Raw genomic sequence first — 21751 nt, 5'->3', positions numbered from 1 at the left:
AACAAGAGATTAAATTTGCTTTCTACGCGAGAGCCCCCAGCACCAGGGGGCCAGGGGCGCAGAGTTGCCCAAAGTAAATTGGGAGGAATCCATCCTCCTTCCAGCTCCCTTCTTACTCCCAGGCCTCAATATCCCTCCTTCACAGTGAAAAAAGGAAGCATCAGGATTATCTACCCCCTTCCTAGCACCTGCTTCCTCCTTTATTGTGGCAGGTGGAGAAGACTTTGTCCTCACTGAGAGATCTTTGGGGCCCTTGGGATGGCAGCAGAGCCCACCTGTTCTCCCCATGACTGGGAAAGAGCGGCTCCACGGCCTACTCAGGATGTAAATATGGTGAGGGTGGGATGCAGACCTTGCTGCTACCCAGAGAAGAGATATTGGCCACCATCAGAGTAACTGCCCATCAACTTAGCAGAGTGCAAGCCCCAGCGTGGATCTGAAAGGGAAGGAACTGTTCCCCTGCTGTCTCATCCTTGCTCTGGCTCAGAAAAGCAGGGTTCACTGAAAGGGTGCAGTGTACAACCAGACCTGCCCAGCGTACCAGGAGTGAGCAGGATGGTGGAAGGCGGAGCAGGAGGCCGGGGCTGGGAATGCTAACTATGCAGAGAGAGGCTCTACCTGCAGCTCCCCCCGTCCCCACCGCGCCGGCCCCGGGGCTGGAGCAGAAGAAGCCCTTGCCGGGGGTGGCCAGTACCGCGGGCGTGTGGAGGGGGCCGGGTGCGGTGAGAGAAGGCCAGGAGCGGCAGCAGGCAGAGGACTGGGATGCGGAGCGCCTGCACAGCACTGCGATGCAATGTAAATTGCCCCCACCCCAGAGCCCTGCGTGAGGTGAGGCGAGGCGCGGCGCGCCCTGGCCTGCCCGCGCAGCCACAGCAGCACCCAGATGGCTGCCCTGGGAGGCACGCTTACCTCCCGGCTCGGGCAGCTCCTGCTTGCCCTTGCAGAGCCCCGGTACAACAGGCAGCGGCTCCTCAGCAGCGCCCTTCAGCCCAGCCCTGCCCCGGCAGGGAGAGGAAACGCCCGGGGCTGCCCTGCTGCTCCTCTGAGCCAGCGGCTCCCTAGGGCAGGGGCCCTTCCTTCCCTTTGCTCCCCCAGCCGCCCCGGGCACTTGTTCAGCTCCCGGAACCGTCCTGCCCCTGCCCCACGGTATCCATCATGTGCTCCAGCTGAGGCGGTGGCACGCAGGGCTTACCCGGGCTTTGGGAGCAGTCCAGACCTCCTGCAGCCCACTGCCAACAGCACCGCTTCAGCAGAGGAAACCGCCTCGTGCTCCAGCTGACCTCCACAGCCTCTCCACACGCTTGTCCTGGCCACCATACCTTGCTTGCTCCCAGCACCAAGAGCGAGTGCTTTGAGACCCAGCCAGGCCCTCTCCAGCCAGGGCAGGAACAGGTAGGCTGCTGGGGAGCACAGGCACAGCAGGGGCATTTTTGGGGTGTTCACAGGGGTGAAGATGACAAACCAGAAGGCAGCTACACAGCTTCTCCTCCTCAGTGAAACATTAGAGGCACAGCAAGCGGAGGGCAAGGCTGGAAGCAGCTCCTTGGCAAGGGGCACAGCAGGTACCAGCAGCCATGGCACAGCACGTAAAGCTCCCGGCTCTACCCGTCCCTGCAGTCACGGCATGGGGCCTCTCCACCCTCCCTCCTCAGTCTCCTTGCTCACCAGACAAGCGCAGCCAGCAGTAAGACGAGAGGTTTCCCAATACTGCCGGCTTCCAACCCCAGCGCGGGTGCAGGGCAGAAGTGCTGTTCACAGCAGGTTATCCTCCCTCCCCCACATTCTTCCCAGGAGCAAGCACCTCCTGCTTCAGCAGGGATCAGGGGATACAGCCACTGGGAAAAAGGCACTCCTGTCCCCTCTCTAGCTGGAAGAAGCTGACCAGGGTGGATACCAGGGAAGGGGCAGGCAGGACCCAGGGACACCTGGGACATGTCTCATGCCTGGGACACCCTGCCTCCTGTGACAACAGGGCAATGGCCAGGGGACAGGGAATGTCATGCCAGCAGAGCTGGGCAGCTGCACAAACACCAATGCATGCTCACACCAACCTCTGAGGCGTGGGCAGGAGCCCAAAGCTGGCTGTATGCCGGCCACCCTTCCACGCACAAGCAACCTTCATTCCTGGGAAAGTACAGCCACTTTGCTTGCCCCAGGCTCCCCCCTGAGAGCTGCCTATGTGCTGGCACTCTACTCTTCCAAGATCCACTCTTTTGCAGGAAATTCCCTTTTCTTTGTAGGCCCCATCACTCAGCCTGAATGGCCTTTACTCTCTACGGCTCAGTAATAATCAGGTGAGCAGTTAATGTTTAGGGAGAGCTGGCAGTGGAAATTTTGCCATCACATTACCATGTTTTCTCCAGCCCTGAAAACACAGAGGGGAGCAGCTCTGTTTTCCCTCAACATCACATTTGGCTTCATGGCTCATGATAGGGTGGGTGTCTCAGCCTGTTGTCTCTTCTAGAGCTAATGTGAATCTGCAGAGGGACAGTGAGGCACAACTACACTGTCTGTGGGTACCAAGCCAGAGGACTGAAGAGGCATAGGGACAGTCCCAGGCTTGCTTCCCCCTCTAGTGCCTCCACCGTAGGCATTACAAGTGAAGAGGTAGCCTGGCTGTTCCCAGTAAAGAGCTGCAGGGCAGCCAGGAGAGGAGTGATTTCATGGAGCTATGGTGCCTGTTGTCTTACCTAGGTGGAGGTGACACAAACTGCAAATTCTTCTCCCAGGTCTCATTTCTGGAAGAGTGACAGTTTAGCTGACCTGCTTAGACTGCCTCAGTAGAAGCCCAACACAACAGCTTCCCAGATTTGCAGAAGGTGAGAAAGGGCCCAAAAGCTGCGACAAGAGTTGCACAGCCAGACCGGCAACTCAGAAAAGGCACCACATTTTGAAGAGAGGCAACCGGGGACAATCACTTTTGCTCTTACAAAGAGGGAGGGGACAGGCTGGTTCCTCATTCAGCAGATCACCTTTAAAGTATGTATTGCAGCACCCATCTGACAAAGTGCCTTATGATTCAGGGTCACCTCCCTGTCCTGCTCCCCATGCCTGAAATGCTGCTGCTTGAGGGGGGCTGTGCCATCTGGCAGATACCACACAGGCAGTGCAGAGCAGGGTAGCTGCAGGAATTTACAGAGGCGGAATGGAATTTGGCCAGGAGAGCAAGATTAAAACCCCATGCTCCGGATTACCATGCCGTCCCTCTCTCCCCAGTCTTATGATAAGCAAACCCTAAGTGAGAGTTTCACCTTTGTATTTCCCTGGAAAGAGCAACCTCTGGCAAAAGAGTCACCTTGTTCTAGAGGTGGGATTCAGCAGCACTCACAGAGTTGGATACCAACACATTCTATAAAAGGAGGAAGCATCCTTGTCTCTCCACTGCTCCCAGACACCACCAAGCTGCTGAGAAAATCCTGGAAAGGATCCTCCTGGAACAACAGACAGCTGTGCCTCAGGTACAGCTCAGTCTCAAACATCAAGCTCTTCTCAGGCCCATAAGATTACCACACACACAATTCTGCCGCTCTGAGTTCAGTTTTTTATTCTGCAGAGGTCACACTGAAAAGCCATCTTCTTCTCTGGCAGAACCACAGCACTTGGGGAAGAGGAGCTAAAAGTCTCTGAAGGGTGTTGAAGCTCCAAGCTTGGCTGAAGCAGAGACTCTTGTCACCATACTGTTTCCTTGTTTCCAGAGGAAACCCAGCAAGCTCAGGCTGGGACTGACAACTGACAGGAATGCCTTGCTGCTTACCTCTTCATGTCTGAAACCCAGGAATGTGTTAGGGAAGCAGCTCCTCTTGGCGGGGACTTTGATCACAAGGCCCTGCTAGACACAGTCTGCTTTTGCAGGTCAGTCTCCCTGCCTGCACCCAGACACTGGGTTCAGCTGCCTGGCAGAGCGTCAGCCACAGAGGGCATGCAGGGCACACGTGGGGAGAGCAGTGCCACAGCAGAATGTGCAAGCTGGGCAGCTGCATTTTGCCACAACTCTCAGGCAAATAAAGGGGGCCCACCCAGACAGCAACACAGTCCCCAAGTGCTCTCATTCCTCTTAAGCCCAAGAAGAAGCTGAAAGGACCCCAAGAAACTCCCAGAGGAGGTGTTCAATACACTGCTTCTAGCTTTACCTCCCTGGACTACAAGTCATTTGATGCTAAGAGGATACTCAGCAGGTGAAATATCAACACTGGCCTTTTTCTGGGCCTGGTGAAGCTCAAGCCTGAGGACAGACACAGGGCCCACAGAGTCCTGAATCAAATCTCCACATGCCTTCCTGGCCAGCACAGCTTGGCACAGGAGGGACCAGACCTAGGCACTGTGCAGGAGGACCCCAACTGCCTCTTGAAACAGGAGCAGCAACAGGGGCTGATCTCCAGCTCCCTTCCTCTCTGATGGGATTAGGTTTCTACTATCTGCATTTTTGCTTATGTCTGTGCTGCAGCTAATGGCCAGCTCTGAATCCATTAAGTTCACCGTGTCCTGGTCTCCGGATGTGCTATGGGCATCAATACCTGTTCACCTTGCCAGTTCGTGACACTTTCACTGCTGCGGGCTTGCAACAGTTCCTGGGGTCAGAGCTGAGTAGGGTCAGCAGCCAGGAACTCCAGCTTTTCTCCAAGTCAGCCTCCAGCATGTCCTCCACCAGTTCCAGCTCTGCCATCAGCACAGCTGGAACACCCAGCAGGCAAAATGCCAATACAGCAAGGGGTGGGAGTTTCATCCTGTGTGGTCCTGATACCCCAAGTTTCCAGCTAGCAGTGCCCATGGGTAGGGACTAACCCCACATCCCCCTGCTCCCTTGAAATGCTCTTGAACATCCTGCACGAGGTGGTGCTCCCTGGTGGGACAAGGGAAGACCATATCCCAGCACAACAGGCCAGACTTAGCCCCTACACGTGCTTGTCGAGTCTGCACCATCTCAGGCAAAATTAATTAGGTTAATTACACCAAAAAAAGGAGACAAAGGGACTCCAACAACCCCATATTGGCACTCTACCTGGAAAAGCTCACAAGAGGTACAACACCATCCACCTCTGGGGAGGTGCCAGGGGCACGGCTGTGAGCCAGGTTGTAAGGTGCCTGCTGTTCATTGTTACCAGCAGAACTGGTAAGTGTTTTTGGCTGAATAGTTATTGATTGAAAACTGCAGCTTCCAGACAGCTCAGAGCTATTTGCTCCTTCATTACAAGTTTTGGACAAGAACAAAATGCTTTGTTTTCCAAGCAAAAAAGTCTCATTTTGCATTGTTTTGTTTGTAATTGAGCTGCATTGCATTTAAAAGAAAAGATAAAGGGTCTCTCAAATTTGTCTGTGTTGAGTTTTTCTCCCTCCAGCTTTTCATTTTGGGCACTAAATCAAGCAATTAATTATTTGTCTAGCTCTGGTCTCCAGACAAGCTGAGAGCATCATGAGCCAAAAGGCTGGAGCAGCTCTGCCCAAGCAGCAATGCTGAGGAGGGTGTTGATTTTTTTTTTTTTTTTTTTTTTTTTTTTTTTTTTTTTTTTTTTTTTTGTGCTGCAGGCTCCTTTCAGGCCTTAGCTTGAGTTCCCTCGGGGTTAGCAAACATTCCCTGGGGAGAGGAGAGCAGGGCCCTGTGCAAGGAATGGCCGGTACCTCACCACAAGGGATCCACCCGTCCAGTGGGCAGCAGTTCAGGACACACAAGGTCACTAGCAGTGCTTGGAGGACATGCGAGGAGCAGGGCTTCCCATGCCAACTGCCCTGCACAGAATCATGGGATAGCCTGAGTTGGAAGGGACCCACAAGGATCATCAAATCCAACTCCCAGCTCAGCACAGGACAACCTCAGAAATCGCACCATGTGCCTGAGACCATTGTCCAAATGCTTCCTGAACTCTGTCAGGCTTGGTGCTGCGACCACTTCTCTGGGGAGCCTATTCTAGTGCCCAGCCACCCTCTGGATTTTTCCTAATGACCAACCTAATCCTCTGCTGATACAGCTTCATGTCATCGGCTCGTGACACCACGGTCCCTCACTAGTCCTGCTAGTATCAGTCACTGGAGCAACTCTTCCAAATTCCATCTCTCACAATGCCAAACTCTAGCCCAGCAGCCAGGCACACACAAGGCACTGACCAACAAGGAAAGGCAATCTCTCTCTTCTGCGTGAAAAGCAGCTGAGCTCATGGATGCAGTCCGGTACCTCTTCCACAGGGACTAGCTCAAACTGGGAGCTGTGCTCAAGCAGCCACTCCTACATCTTCCCTGTCCAGAGCTATTCCTGGTACCAATGCCCTCAGTGCCCAAGTGAGGCTGAAAGCAGAGCTCATCCACACAGGAATGGAACAACTGCACTATAAATAGCAAACCAGAATGAGGCAGGCTCTAAAAAACCCAAGCAGCAATAGTGCCATCCACTCAGGGTGCCCTGGGTATTTTGTATGACCAGAAGTGATTCTGAGCTACAGAGAAACCTGCACGTTGCCAAGAGGCTCTGACAACACTGGAGAAAAAAACTGTTGTCCAGGCTAAGACACAAAATTTACCTGCAAAAAAAAACCCCATATAGGGCATCTTGCAAACTGGAAATGAGGTAGCGACTGACGAAAGCCAAAAAGCAGGGGAAGTGGATCCCAGAGGGGAGGCAGTTCCCAAAGCCAGGTAGTGGAAAGGAGAATACTCCCAACATCCAAACCCATTAGCAGCCCTCCTCCCTTCCTGCTACTCCTTGTGTTCCTGTCCAAGGGGCTTCTCACACTGCTGAGCTAAACTGTGAACTTGCACACCAAAGGACAAAGGCAGGGAAGAAACAGCATAGCTCAACTCAACCAAGCAGCACATGAGTGGCTGAGGACAAAAGCTCATGTCTTCTGCAATCCACAGAAGTGCAACCTCTGTGCAGTGCCCAGTCTGCACCAGTCTGCCTCCATCTGGATCCACAAATACTCCACTTTCTCCTTCTCATTGACACCGTATGTCCTATAAAGGGATCTCAGCCTCCCCAGATGAGGATACAACCAGCCTCATGCAGCACTGCCAGGCACCAGCCTCCCACTCTTGTGAGGGAGCACTGCTCTTTCAGCAGTGCTGCAGCATTTGGGCATACGCTGGGAATAAGAGCACAGAAGAGACTCTTGGGAAATCAAGAGAGGGGTGTATGCACAGGGAAGGCACACACCTGAACCAAATCACCCAGCAAGTAAACACACAAGCACACACACAAAGGGAAGCATTTGCTTCCTCTGACAGAAAGGTTATTTTGTCAGAATAAGAAGATGGCACTCAAAAAAAAAAAAAAAAAAAAAAAAAGGAAAACTACCAAACCCCTGCTTTATTGCTCCTGGAGCACCAAAACAAGACAGGACACAAAAAGCCAAGATAGCCAGTGCTGACTACAAACCCAATGTGAGAATTCTGTAAGCCCACAACTCTCTTTGCTTCTCCCCCGTGGCTCTCCTGTCACCCCTCGCCCTTCCTCCTCAGCGCAGCAAGCAGGAAGAGAGGTAGAGGTCTCAAGTTTGGCCAAGTTTCCACTCAGGGAACAGAAGCTTGATAACAGGCTGGACAGGATGTGAGCACCCATTGAGGAAGAGGATTAGTAACCCCTTAATCTGCACATTTTGGAGTCTAAGCACTTTGCTCTGCTCTTTAATTAAACTATGGAGTGCAAAGATTGCCAGAAGGTAGAGAACAAGGAGGAAGAAGGAAAGGAAAGAAGAGACTGTGGCTTAAAGGCTGTTCCTTGCAGCTTAAATGCAAGGGGAGGGTGTTACTAGCAGGGATGTATTTCACCTCAAGTGCTTTATTCTGGGGCTGTTGAGCATCCTATTGCCTTCCCTGATCCAATCTATGTGAAGGTCAGGGGCAGGACGAAGGGGAAACTGCGTGATGGCCTGGGGATGACAAAGGAGGGAGCAAGGAGATCTATCAGACTGGACAAAGCTTTACCTGTGGCAGCTTTTTCTGGCTGGCCATGACTCCCCTCCCAAGTCTCCTGCCTCCTGGTAAACAGTATAAGCGCCAGAGCACGTTTGTCTCCACACACCTGTCTGCACAAAAGGGCCTTGTTCCAGCACTTATCTGGCTCCATGGTGGGGAGGGGCCAGTGCCTCACTGCCCTGGCACCCAGGCAGGATGTTCAGCTCCATGTCGGGCTTCTTTGAATCTACCTGGCAGGGGAAAATTTCCTGACACAGGTAAAAAGGGAAACCTTTTAGCACAGCCCAAGACAAACAAAGCAGTTCAAATAATGCCCTGCTTCCCTCAAGCTATGCTCAGGCACACGTGCCCGTGCAGAGTAGGCAGCAAGCCTGAGGCTCCAGAAGCTATCTGAGCAGTGAGGATAGGAGCCCCACAGCACAGCATGGGGAGAAAGACAGCTAGTGCTAGAGCTGGGAATAGAAGAGCAAAGGAATGGCCTCACCTCCTGAAATGCTCTGCCACCAGCTCTGCCCCACCAGACCAAGGCAGGGGGTGTGTGTGGGCAGGGGCAGCCTGTCACTCCAGCGTTCCTCTCTTCCCTCACTCCTATTCTTTGGAATTCCTCTCCTCTGTTTGCTTTGTTTCAGACCTCAATGAACAGGAAGAAAAGGGAAGGAGCCTTGACAAATCCGATCAAGGCATAGACATTACTGAGGCTCCCTCCTGCTGGCATGCCAAGCCCTACACTAATGAGGGGCAGGGGAAGAGAGGTGGCCACTGAGAACTGTGGCCCCAAAGAAACACTTGATGTAACAGACAGAGGGAAAAAAAGCTGCTAGGACAGAACAATGCCAGCACAAGCTCCCAGCCTTCAGAAGGGGGTCTTCCCATTTTCCCTGGCCCAGAGAACTTGTTGCAGCTCCTCAGTCCATGTCCAAGTGACTTACTGCACACTATGCAAGAAATAAGCAATAGACCATAGTATTGTTTGGGGAGAAGGATCCAGACATGCACACTCAGGAGAACAGCCACAAAGATGGGATCACACTTTATTCAAAGGATTGCTGTGGATAATCTGGTCCTTCCCTCCAGAAAACTGGGCTATGGGGGCTTGCAAGTGTCAGTGTTGTCTCCAGAGCCTCCCACAGGTCCCAAATACCCACAGAGCCAAGCCCTTCTGCTATGCAATTATCCCCTGTATACCGACTTAGAAGCACTAAAACAGCAAGGGAGCAACCACATGAAAACCATCTACTTAACATACATGATGACTAACCTTTGAAGGCTGCCAATGTTGCAGGAGTCGCTAGGAACAGCTGGAGAAGTCAGCACGGCCTGGTGGCGCCTGTGAGGACCCCCTTCTAACCAAAGATTCTCAGCTTGAAGGGCAGATAAGACATCTCAGCTGTACTTGAGAGTTTTGGAGCATGCTGTCACCTGAAACCCAAAAGACAGTCACGTGAAGAGCTACTGCATAACGGAGCTCTAAGGACAGGCCCCTGCACATCCAAGAGTCACAGATAAGAGCACCCAACACCTTGGTCCTGTCCCTATCCTCTAATCTGCCACAAAGCATGGCTCAGTGTCACCCAAGGCTACTCAGACAGCCCAGGGGAGAATGACTACCTGCATGCTGTATAATCCCAGTTCCAGTTCACTGCACTGTCCTTTGCAAGTTCCCCACCCATGCAAGGAGGACTGTACACATGTCCCCGAAATTGCTGGCAAAGCCACAGCCACCATGTTCCATCGCAACACAAGTGAGTCCTCACACCAATCCTTCAGCAGCATCAGAAGCTGGGGGAGGGATGCAAGTTTTCTGGCACCCTCCCAAACATGATAGCAGCAGCAAGTGTCTAACTCGTGAGGCAATAAAGGGATTAACTATCTTGTCCAGTAACCTGAGCCCCCATGACATGCTTTGGGCAGCCCCATAATGGCAGTTAAGAGAGTCTATCCAAATAGATGCACACAGGGAGAGAGAAGGAGTAAAGGCAGAAGAGAGAGAAAGCAGGCAAAAAACATCACACATGCAACTTGTGTTGAAGAGAGCACAGCAGTCTGCACATGTTACTCCTCCTCAGAGGAAATCCTCTTCCTCTGCTGGGATCTTTCCAGTGCACCCCTCTCCTCCAACTGCCACAGAGTTGGGCACGCACATTCCACAACTGCAGGATGAAATGGATAAGCCCTTCTACCAGGAGCCTAGAGGATTCTTAGCTCCTTATCAGGAGAAAGCCCAAAACATAAAAACAGACCTACTAATATGCTGAGGCAAAAGAATTGGAGAAGAACTGGGAATTTTGTTTTAAAGACCCTCAATCCACACATCATTCCTCTGAGACGCAGCAGGAGCAGGACCTTAAAAGCAGGTAAAAACCTAGTAAAAGCATGGGTCTGGTCTGTCCCACCTGTTTTAAAAGGCCAAACAGAGAAACAAGTGTGCAGTGTGCTGTATTCCTGCACCCCTCTAGCCACAGCAAACCCCAGGCCAGCCTGGCACAGCACAATATGACAGAAGGGAGGTGACATCAATCCCAACAAGGGCTGGAAAAAAAAATAGTAACAACAGCTGCAACCTGAACAGTGAAATCCAGCAGTTCTAAGAGTGAAGTACAGCACTGCAGTGCTCAGCAAAACCCTTCTTCAGCAACAAGGCCCAACAAAACTTCTGCTTTTTGAGTCTCCCTCAGATTCTGGCTACAAGGTGGCAGCCAGTGAGAGAGGACATGTATGGACCCTACAGCACATGTCAGTAAACAGATACCTGTCTTCTCCATCATCCCCACTCTGCTTGTCCTGATCGATCAGCTCCCACCTCAAACCAAAGGGGTCTACGAGGGGAAACTCAGGAGATGGATACTTCTGGAGCAGTAGGAACAGGTTATGAACCAGAGTGCCAAACCCTTCTGGCATACAGCCCACAGCCCTCGCCCAGGTGCTACCAGAGCTTTATATTTCCGGTTCAGCAGGTAAGAGCCAAGTCCCTCCACCTGGGCTAGGAAGCAGAAGCTGCTGGCAACAACACTGAGTACTTTCAACAGCAAAGAGTTCGAAAAGCAAAGTCCCTTCAGCAGAGATAATACCGAGTGGGGAGACCCAGATATGTGCCTGTTACACAGCAGCACTGTCCACTGGGATCCACCACAGCATCTCGGACAGCAGAGTTCCCATTCGGACATGGCAGGAGCCTCATCTCCAGGATGGAACCCACATCATATGGCCGCAACCCAGCCACCAGCAGTTATTTACACAGCACCACACACAGGACCTGCAAGATCTGCAGCGTGCTGGGACTGATCTCAAGGTCTGCTGCCTTCTCCAGGTGGGGTCAGGGGAGCTTAGGGTAATGCTGGGGGAAAGAAAGGTCAGAAATCACAAGCAGTTACTCTCTCCCTCAGTGCCCAGTTGCAGTGCCCTCTCCCTCAGGGCCCAGTTGTATCTCTCCCTTGGATTGTTTCCATCAACTCAGGCCATCAGAGAACTACGTGTCCAAAAGTTTTTTCCAACTGCATCACATGGTTATTAAAAGACATGGCCTCTCCCTTTCAGCCTTTGGCACAGGCAGATTTGAGTATTACAGGAGAGACTACACATTGCTAATGAATCAGGGAAGGCAGTTATCTGAGTAACAATCTGTGGCTCTAAATGGATTTCTGGAAAAGGCATCTGGAGGCAGGAGGCAGTCAGTATCTCGCAGCAGGGCTCTGCACACATTGCCAGACATGTTGTTCCTCCTGGGAAGCCAAAAAGAGTCTTTCTCCAGAGATGCCAAGTCTGAGCTAAGCTGGGAAGGGCAGGGGCACCCTGACAGAGAACAGCAACAAAATGCCTCCAAGTCAAAACACACATTAAAAGGCCCCTTAAGCTTGTTTGACCTGCATTTCCCTTTCCGTCAGACTACTGCTTCAAGTAACAGACTTGTCAGCAATACTTCAGGAACTTAGGTACTACACCACCAGCTTCCCCTGCCAGCTGTTACCTTTCCAGACCCCAGGAGGGCTTTCCAAGATCAGAAGTACAAGCTGCCACCACCAGCATTGCCATGCTCAGAGCATGGTGTGCTTCATTGCCCTTGTTTCCTCATTTGGACAGAGATTTGGAGCTCTCCTGAAAGGTGTTGGCCTCCAGTGGGATATCATGAGTGAACAAGGCCTTCCAGTCTAGGCAGGGTTCATGTAACAGAGACTAAAATACTCCCTGGACATGCCTCCATCTACAGGTTATTTGGAGCAAGTCATAATTTATCCCTAGCTATCCCAAAGTATTGGCTGAGCTTATCCAGAAGTAAAGAAAATACATAGCCAGACCAAGGTGTGAGAGCTGAAAAGGGCAGGAAGGCATGCCCTAAAGAGACAGGGCCAGAAAGGCCATCTCATTCTTCATCACAAGTGCTCACTTTCAACCACAGCCAAAAAGATTCACATCCCTGACCTCATACTGCCAGGCAGCTTCCCTTCTGGTAGGGGAAGGTCAGCAGGAAGATAAGGTTGGGGAGAATATCCACTTCCCACCTCAACTACCCATCTCCCAAGAATCAATATTCTGAGTGTATCCTCCCACATCCTGCTCCCCAGCTCCAACCCTGGCAGGTACTGTACAAAAATCCCAGCACTCTGAAAGACATGTTTTGAGGCTTACTTAGGATGAACTGCCTTATACCCGCGGCAGTGCTGTGCCTGGAGTCAGGCTTCCCAGAAATGGCATGGTCTCATGGATCTGAGCAAAGAGCAAGACACTGGCAGCCAAGCAAGCTGGACTTCAGCACTGTACCCATAGATGGGCTGGCAGAACATTTGCTTTTTTTTTTGGTTTGCTTCTTTTCTTACCGTTAGTGCTGAGCCTGCACCCCTCATCATCAGAGCCTTGGAACTATTTGGCCTCAGCTACTGCCAGTGGATTTCCAGTAAGCACAAGTCCTCAGCACCCAGACTGGCAGTAAGCACTAAGGAAAGAGTTGCTCCTAGATCATTCTGGGCACAGTCAAGAGAGAAACTTGTCCCTCAACCCAGCCTTTCACCTCCTGCCACCACACTCACCATGGGCACCATAAGCCAAGGCAATTTAAGTTTTGCCCAGTCCCATGGACTTGCTGCTGCTCTAAGAAGTCACCTGGTGCTCCCTTGCAACATACTTACCATAAAAAGGCAGCATGATACTATTCAAACTGTCCTCCAAACTCAATTGCTGCAAGCAGGAGATGAACAAAAGGGAACATGACAGTTGGAGGGACAGAGTTTGGGGGCAAGGGGTGAAGAGAAAGCATCTGCCAAAATGCTCCTTACTCAGGGACAGAATCTAGCTGTGCTGTTCAGAGTAGCCCAAGGACTTTGTGCATCAAGCTTCACCTCTGGCTGAAGACAAGGTGTCTTTGGCAGTCTCCTAGGCAGCCAGCTCTCAGATTGCTGTCTGGCAGAGCTAGAGCATCTCCTTGAAGGAGAGCAGCTCTGGCAGTCTGCACTGGATATGCCCCTAGAGTCACCAGCAGCACACACCTACCCCAGTAAGCTGTGCTGGAAACCTCTGTCACAGGCTTCCGGTGCTGTCTCACCTGCCTTTGCACTTACAGTAGCAGCCCAGCCACCGTGAAATTCAGAGAAACTCGCAGGTAGCACTGCATGTGAATAGAAAGTTGGGTCTATTCCATGTGATTCTAACTAAAAATGTTTGTTTAGCGCCAGACTGCTTGCCAGCGGTGTCTCGTGCCCTTTTTGAACTCAGCCTGCTGGAAAACAAACCCTCGGGGGAAGAGGAGAGATCAGGAAGGATAAAGTGCCTGCCCATGCAACTGTAATTCCCGCCGAGGAAGCCGCAGGCACACACTGTGCCCATTGTGCGGAGGTAACCGGACAGGAGGAAGGAGGGGCGGCTCGGCCCAGCTCTGTGCGCACCCGAGAGGCCACGAAGCGCCTCCTAGCTCACGGGCACCGCCGATCTTTGCCCCGGGCAGCGTGCGGAGCCAGGCCCGGCTGCGGGCAGGGACGCTGGCCGGCAGCCTCGGCTGAGCGGGAGGCAGAGCCGGGGCAGGGCAGGGCACGGCACGGCGGGAGGAAGGTCGCGGGACCGGGCACAGGCTGGAGCCACTTCTGCAACAGGCTGCAGCCAGGCGGGCCCCGCTCCTCCTCCCGCCTGCCAACGGGGACAGCCGCGCTAGTGCGGCAAACTGAGCGCAGCGGAGCCAGCGCGAGTCCCGCGTGGGCTCCAGGAGAGCCCCCACTGCACGGCCCGACCGCCGCCCTTCTGCTCCCCGCTCCGCTTCCCGCGGGCCCGGGCGGGGACAGACACTGTCATGCACGGACGCGAGGATGAAAGCCCCGTCCCCGAGGCCCCCCAACCTTTCCGTGCCCCCAGGGCAGCACCTCCCCTGCTCCGCACGCAGCGAGTGGGCACGGGCCGTTCAGCCCCGAGCGGAGCGGGGCTGTCCCTGCCTCCTCGGTCACACCTCACCTTTCCCCACGCAGAGCCCTCGCCAGGTGCAGAGCGAGGTTCCCCACTGCCGGGCAAGTAGCGACCCGGTGCCCATGGCAGCCCCCGGCTGGGACGGGGGTTGCCGCACGCCGCTCCCCGGCGGGTGACGAAGGGGCACGCACCGCTCCCGGTGCCCGCTCTCATTCCCCAGCACCACCGGGAACTTTTTACCGGTGCCGCAGCCAGCCCCGGCAGCTGCCCCGAGCAGCCCCCGACGGACGGCCGGTACCCCGCACGCCGCCCGCAGCCGTGCCGCGGAGCGCCAGACCCACGCGTGGGCAGACCCCCGCCCGCCGCAATGCTCGAGGAACGACTCCTTCCCGCGGCCCCCCAAAACTGACCGCACCCCGGCTCCTCACCCAGCGGCAACTGCGTCCCCGTTCGGGACACCCCCAGCCCGTCCTTACCTGCCCGGCTACCGCCGCCGCTCCTTCAAACCCCCGCCCCGCCGCCCATCGCCCGCTCGGCGCTCGGCCCCGCTCGGCTGGTCGGGGCGGGGCGCGGCGGGGGCGGCCCCGGAAGCAGCGCGGCGGCGGCACCATGGCGGCGGCAGCGGCCTCGGCCCGTGCCCGCGGAGCCGGCCCGGTGTGGCGGCTGCGCCTGCTGTGCCAGCGCTACCAGGAGTACGTGAGGCGGCACCCGGCCGCCACGGCCCAGCTGGAGGGCACCGTGCGGGGGCTGTCCTACCTGCTGCCAGGTGCGGGAGCGGGGAGGCGGGCGAACCTTCCTCCCTCCGGCCGGGGTCTGTGGGCCGGGGGGGGTGCGGGCACCGGGACCCAGGGGGGAGTGGGGGCTCCCCCGGCTCCGTGCGCTCGCTGTAGCCGCTCTCTTCCCTTCGCAGGTCGCTTCTCGGACTCGCACGCGCTGTCGGAGTTGGGTAGGTGGGCAGCGGGTCGGGGCCGGTGCTGTGCCCTTGCCCGGTGCATGCGGGTCTTGCTCCCCGAGCCCTGCTTTTGTCCACGCATTCCCGGGCAGCTCCTGGGAGGAGTCTGCACATCTTGCTGCCCTTCTTCCCTCATCCCCTGTCCGGGACAGAGACAGCAGGACCTATGTGGCTTACTTTCTGTGCATCCATTCTGCACTGTTCTCTTACTTTTCTAGTGTACTCTGCCTCCAACCTCCTAGTGCTGTTAAACGACTGGATTCTCCGAAAGGACCTGCAGGAAAGCCTGCCAGTGGTAAGGCTGGAGCGTGTGGGAGGAGGATTTGGGACACATGCTTTCTTCCTTGCAGGAGCTTTCAGGGAGTGTCTGTAGAAGCTTAACAGGTCTTTGCTGTGGCCTCTCTTTGTGGTCAGGTATGGAGAAGCCAGAGGCAACCTTTGAATGCAAGTAAAATAGCAGCGCTGTCCCTTAGCTCCTGGTTTGGAGGCGTGGCCAGAGCACTCCCTGGGCCACAGAAATCAGGCCCTGACTTGCACCAGAAGCTCCACAGGCTTTTTTGAGAAGCTCAGAACTTGAGCTAGGTAGAGGTGTTGATGAATAAACCATTGCTGTTTACACAGCAGTGGCTCTGGAGCACTGAAGCTCTTGATACCATCTGTCAGACTCTTCCTTTGCATAGTGTATTGAGTAAAACAAATGTAAGCGCCTTGGTACTACGTCTATCTTGCATGAGCCCCAGGCCGGCTCCCAGCATTGTTAAACCCTTTGGGGAATGGGGAAGAAGTTGTTTTTCTCCAGACAAGGCTCTTCTATTACAAACCTGCCCAGTGTGTGGGTTGGGTGTCGGCAGTTCCCCGAATGGAGCATCAGGCGTGTAACAAACAGAAATGCACAAGATTTGCTTCCCTGGTTAAAATTGAATAGAATTTCACTTGTATTGTCTTTATTCTCAATGGATCAAACCCTGTGGTTGACAGCAGTAGTAAGTTCCCACGTGGATAGCAGAGACCTAGACTGGAAGAGAACCCACTGTCTTGGGGTTCATGCCTGAAATCTAGTCTGATGCTGTGTTCAGCCAACATTTGCTCTGTTGTAGCTGTGGACTCTGGGTTCCCTTCCCTCTACTCCAAGTACACTCCCTCATCAGCTCTGTCCAGAGAGGAGGTTGTCTTGTGTCTCAGCTCCGGGATGAGGAGGAGGGGAGGGTTTTGCTGTGGAGCTCAGGCACAGTGCCACAACCCAGGAGGCTATCCTGCTGTGTCAGTTAGGGTAGAGGCAATATAAAACACAGATGTGATGTTCTCCCTGTTTTTGGAGTAGAAACTCCATGTGATACTGTGATGTCTCAGTCTGCCCCTGCTTAGAGGTGGGCTTGTGTGTAGGCTCCAGCCGCAGTGAAGACACTGCTTTTTGTTTCTGGAGCTGTGACTTCCAAGGCCATCTGGTGCTTATTTCTGAGGGTCCCACCAGACTGGGCTGTGTTTCTGCCATCTTTAACTCCCGAGCAGAACCTGCATCCTGTCCCCCTCCTCCCCTCTGTGTTTTGCAGTCGCTGCCCCAGCAGAAGCTGCTGACCTGGCTGAGTGTACTAGAATGCGTGGAGGTCTTTGCAGAGATGGGGACAGCCAGGGTGTGGGGGGAGATGGGCCGGTGGACCATCATTGTCCTCATCCAGCTGTCTAAGTAAGTGCTGCGGGCAGAGGGGAAGGGGCAGTGTGTGCTCGGAATGGGGACCTGGAGGGCACTCCAAAAAATCCCACACAGGACTGAGCTGCCAGTCCCTTAGGCTGGGGGGATTTGGAGCTTCACGGTGCACTGGACTCTGTGCCACAGAAGGGAGCACTTACACCTCTCACCTTGCCAGTTGCTCTGAGGAGACCCGAGTGTTTCCCTCTTCTGTAGAAGCCATCTCTCCAGTGTAACGGGAACCCAGCTCCATAGTCTGGTATTGAAGACTTCCACATGTCTGTTCACAGAGCCATCCTTCGTCTCCTGCTCCTGCTGTGGTACAAAGCTGGCATCCAGATGTCTCCTCCCATTGTGCCACTGAACAGGGAGAAGCAACAGCCTCTCCACCCTCAAGGTGAGCCCGTGGTGTTGTCATCATTGGCTTGGTGCCTTGCTGAGCCACATGTCTTGTCCTGCTAGAATTACTCATCAGAGCAGTGGCTTGTGCAGCACATGGAGCCATAAGGTGTCTTTACTCAAGGCTGAGCTGTGTTCAACTTTACACCCTTTGCAGGGGATGAGTTAGCTTGGTGGCAGGGTTGTCCTACTATCTGGAAGGAAGGGATAGAAAAGTCCAAGCTGGGAATTTCTGGCTGAACCATGAGTCAGGCTGCACGTGCCCTGGTCTAGTGATGAGGAAAGAGGCCCTAGACCTGGGCAATTGTCAGGCAGATTTACCTTTTTACCCTACTGCCTACTGTTAGTCCCCGCAGAATGGTTCAGTTTGCACTAAATCAGCCTTTCAATCTGCTCTTCTTGGTGGCAACCCTGGGGTGTGAAGTGTATTGCTTTGAAGCCTGACCCCTGTGGCTGTTTCCTTCTGCAGGCATGGAAGACAACTCCTCAGGGAAGGATCAGACCTATGTTGGCAGGCGTTCCAGCCGTGTTGTGCGCTCTCTACAGAGCAGTAAGTAACTGAACCTAAGTTTTTCAGCCTGAGCTGTTCCTGCTCTGTGCCTTCATAGATGACATGGGTGAGAGCAGTAAAGGGTATTGGAACATATATTGCCACTGACTGGGCCCACTGTGGATAGGTAGGGGTATCAAAGCAACCAGAGATGTACTGCAAGGCTAGCACTAAATTGTGTTTTCCCAAATGAGCCATGCAACAGAGACAGCTCTTCATCATGGTTATGCTTTGAGGAGCATGGATCTTACAAGTACCCTCTTCAAGCTTTCCTCTTTCACACCTTCACAGTGCAAGAAAGCAGGGAAACATGATAGGAAGGTGTCCTGGTTTGGGCTGGGATAGAATTATTTTTCTTTCTGGTAGCTGGTACAGTGCTGAGTTTTGGGTTTAGTATGAGAATAATTTGATAACATTATTACAGCTAATAGTGTAGGTTGTTGAGAAGTAGTGGTTACTCTGAGTCAAGGACTTTTCAGTTTCCTGGGTTCTGCTAGTGAGGAGATGTGCAAAAAGCTGGGAGGGAGCGTGGCCAGGATGGGTGACCTGAACTGGCCAAAGGGATCTTCCATACCATGGAACGTCATGCCCACTGTATAAACTGTGGGAGTTGGCTGGGAGGGGCCAGTCGCTGTTTGGGAATGAGATGGCATCAGTCTGAGGATGGTGAGTGGTTGTACATCACTTGTGTTTCTTGGGTTTTGTTATCCTCCTTTTCATTACTGTTATTATTGTTACTATTTTTGTTGTTTTACTTTATTTCAATTATTAAACTGTTCTATGTTAATGCAGGAGTTTTACCTTTTTCTGATTCTTCTCCCCATCCAACCGAGGGCAGGGGTGAAGGGCTCCAGGGCCAGGTGGAGTGAGCTAGCAGTCATGTGATACGCAGTTTCCAGCTGGGACAAAGCTTTTATTTGTGTTAGTAACCAGACCTGCTTGTTTCAGCCCCGTCCCTGCAGTCGCGGCACTGGGGGTCCCCCCAGCAGAGGGAGGAATCGCAGAATCGAAGAGCGGAGGAGATGAACCAGCTTCCCACTCCTCTGGGTCTCCAAGAAACCATCGCAGAATCCGTCTACATTACCCGCCCCCTGCTCCACCGTATCCTGCCCTTCTCCGTGCGGGCTCCCAGAGCTCGTGGGTGCCAGCAGAGGGTGCTGCGGGCTCGGCCCGGGTGCAGGGCAGTGCCTCGCCGGCTCTGCTCCCTGCGCGGCTGTGCTTGGGCACTGGACTCGGACCTCTTCCCGTTCTTACGCTTCGGTGGCTGGCCTCAGCCACTAGAGCTGTGGGTGCAAGTCCTCCAGCCCTTTTCCCCGGGGCTCCCAGCCCTGCCTTAGGTGTATTCACCTGCGCTTGGCAGAGCTTTGTGGGTACGCAAGGGGTCACTTCCTGCGTGCCTCTTGGAATCTCTCATCTTTTCATTCCTTGACTGTGTGTTCCTAGTTCTGAGTTTAGGAGTGTGGGGCCAGAGATCATGGAAGCCTTGGCTCCTCTCGGCAGTCCTGGACATCTCCAGGTCAGTCTGATGAAGAGTGTTTCTGGTGCTTGGTTTGGTGGTGGCTGGGCATCACACTTTCCCATTCCCCAGTCCTGGGCAGACCCTACTGAGAGAAATATGCACCTGGAGTGGTCTTTAGCTTGGAGATTGACACATCTTCTACAACACTTACAGTGCTCTCTCTTCTAAGCTGGTGTAGGCTGCTCTGCATGGAGCTGAGAGTGGAGGGCTTTAGAAACCCGCTTTCTTTTCCCTGCTGGCTGCTTTTGCTGTGACTTAGCTCTCTGCCCTCCTCCTTCCAGTCTGAGTTTGCTGAGTGATCTGAAAGACCTGAACAGGCGAGAGCGGGCGGAGCTGAGACGACGAACCATCCTACTGCTGTACTACCTGCTGAGATCTCCTTTCTATGACCGATACTCAGAGTAAGACGCCCTTGCTGGGCTTTTGCTGAAAATTTCCCTTTTAACTGAAATAGCGTCAGGGGACCGGGTGAGTAGATCTGAAGATGTGTGGGTGCCTGTGACCAGGTTAATCTTTGTATAACAGCTGCCATTGCTGTTTGTGTGTTCAACAGCTGGGGCAAAAGATGTCCAGCTGGACTTGTTCATATTCTCTCCCTTTCTAGGGGCAGGATCCTCCTCCTCCTGCGCTTGTTGGCTGATTATGTGCCTGGAGTTGGCTTCATCACACGTAAGCAGGTCCCACTGTTATATCCCCATTTCTGTCTGGTGAAGAAAAATGAGGGCAGTTAGGAACATTTGTCAATTGGTTTCCAATCTGGGGAAGGAATTGGGAAGTCCCTAGAGAGGTTAGCACTAGAGCACCCTGTGTTGATGCTTGTGTAATTTTTAGATACTGAAGGAAAAGATAATTGCTTCCTGGCTTGATGACAGTAGTAAACCTCTGTGTGCCCTGAGGCTGCAGACCTAGGTGTCTGCCACCTAGGCCTGTTCTCCTGGGCTTCCTTTCTGCATCCCAGCTGGTACACCAGGGTCCCAGCTTTGCAGCCCTGTTCTGAACACTTTTCCTTGATCCCTAGTCTGCAGTGTGAGCATGAGGGGTAAATGGGAGCCTGGAAGCATTGAACCAGGCAGAAACTGATTGTAAATCAAAGGGCTAAATCAGGTCTGTGTTCTAGTTCTTCACCAGAGGATCTCTTTATTATAGGCCAGTATTTCATTTCCCTCCGCTCTTCCCCTGATGATGTTTAATCCTTTTGTGGAGTGATTCATGGCAGTGATGTGACATTACATCAGCCTGGCATCATGGGATTGACCTTTCTTTGAGGAGGTCACAAAGCTGGCTAGCACAGGAGCCACTTCCTCCAGTTAGTGATTTCAGAGAGGCTTTGGAGCCTGCATTAAGCTCTGTGCAATATAAGCATTTTCACTCTACAGCAGATGCTTCTATGTTTGCACCTGCTCACCATTGCTGTGTTATCTTCCTTCTTCCCTGTCACAGCAGTGTTCTCCTGACTCTCTGCATGTGGGTTTTCCCCTTGCACATTGTACCCTTTCCCACTGCAGTTTGAACATGTCAGCTGTGAGGGAGTGGTTGGTGTCCCACACCATGGCCATGCTGACAAATGTTTCACACCCCTCTTGGTCCTGCTCTGATCTCTAGCACCACACTGCAGTGTTGCCTTACGTCTTGGCAGAAGTAACTGTTCTATTCTTGGGTTCATCTGAGTTGTGTAAGTGGAGATTTGGGGTTGTTTGGATCATAATGAGAAGTGGGGGATATACCCCATAGACACACAACTTGAAATTGTTGCCTTTCTCCATGTGTGATCCCTCTGTTCTCTTGTTTCAGGGCCACTGATGGATTACTTGCCTGCTTGGCAGAAAATCTATTTCTATAACTGGGGCTGATAAGAAAAGAAGATGATTACTCACTGCTCAAATCATGGCTGGACATTCCTAAGGAGGGCAAGCAGGCCGGGGGAAGGATGTTGATAACGTCTAATTTTCAGTTAAATCATAAATGCGAAGTTCCTGTTCTGCAGAGCAGGGAGAGGGTTGTAGGCAATTTTTTAAACAGATTTAGGCGTGAATGATGGACACTAAATGTGTAGAGAGACCCTGGCCACCGATTTCTCTGGACCATTCTGTGGCTGCAGTGATGGTGATGGGGCAACTTCTTTTTAGAAGCACTTCATTTTTTCTTCTTTTGTACAGCTGTGCTATAATAAAGCCAGGCAGCGTAGTGGTTTTTTGGAGAGCACTGTCTCACATGTCAAGGTGCCGAGGTTGACCCACAACCTGCTCGTGTTGGCCATGCCTGGCCCATCTGCTTGGAGCGGATATGTCTCTCAAATAAACTGACTGAATGGAGAGAACTGAGCTGAAGAGCCTCTGCCTCTTTGCATGGGATCCCTTGTAT

General features: G+C 53.2%; 2 protein-coding genes across 5 annotated transcripts in view; one reads left to right on the top strand and one right to left on the bottom strand.

Moving 5' to 3' along the window:
* The window catches only part of LARGE2 (LARGE xylosyl- and glucuronyltransferase 2), a 23881-nt gene extending 8700 nt beyond the window's left edge, over window positions 1–15181 (bottom strand). Inside the window, exons 1-2 of one of the 4 annotated variants that reach the window (XM_053979381.1) lie at window positions 15040–15181; window positions 9161–9321 (exon numbers count right to left, since the gene is read on the bottom strand). The gene's annotated coding sequence lies outside the window, so the exon portion shown is untranslated. Of the gene's footprint in view, window positions 1–1192; window positions 1217–9160; window positions 9322–14331; window positions 14865–15039 lie in introns of those variants that run through there. The other 3 variants (XM_053979383.1, XM_053979382.1, XM_053979384.1) reach the window with 3 other exon arrangements.
* PEX16 (peroxisomal biogenesis factor 16) lies at window positions 14892–21711 on the top strand. Its single transcript, XM_053979387.1, has 11 exons — window positions 14892–15049; window positions 15194–15229; window positions 15454–15530; window positions 16786–16919; window positions 17213–17319; window positions 17791–17871; window positions 18820–18972; window positions 19315–19387; window positions 19672–19791; window positions 19995–20059; window positions 21182–21711. The coding sequence occupies exons 1-11, from the start codon at window positions 14893–14895 to the stop codon at window positions 21238–21240; spliced, it is 1062 nt and encodes a 353-aa protein (XP_053835362.1). The 5' UTR covers window position 14892; the 3' UTR covers window positions 21241–21711.
* The last annotated feature ends 40 nt before the right edge of the window (window positions 21712–21751 follow it).

This window comes from Vidua macroura, chromosome 6 (assembly GCF_024509145.1).
Source record: "Vidua macroura isolate BioBank_ID:100142 chromosome 6, ASM2450914v1, whole genome shotgun sequence".
Classification (NCBI taxonomy): domain Eukaryota; kingdom Metazoa; phylum Chordata; class Aves; order Passeriformes; family Viduidae; genus Vidua; species Vidua macroura.
This window is presented reverse-complemented; position numbering and strand designations above follow the sequence as displayed.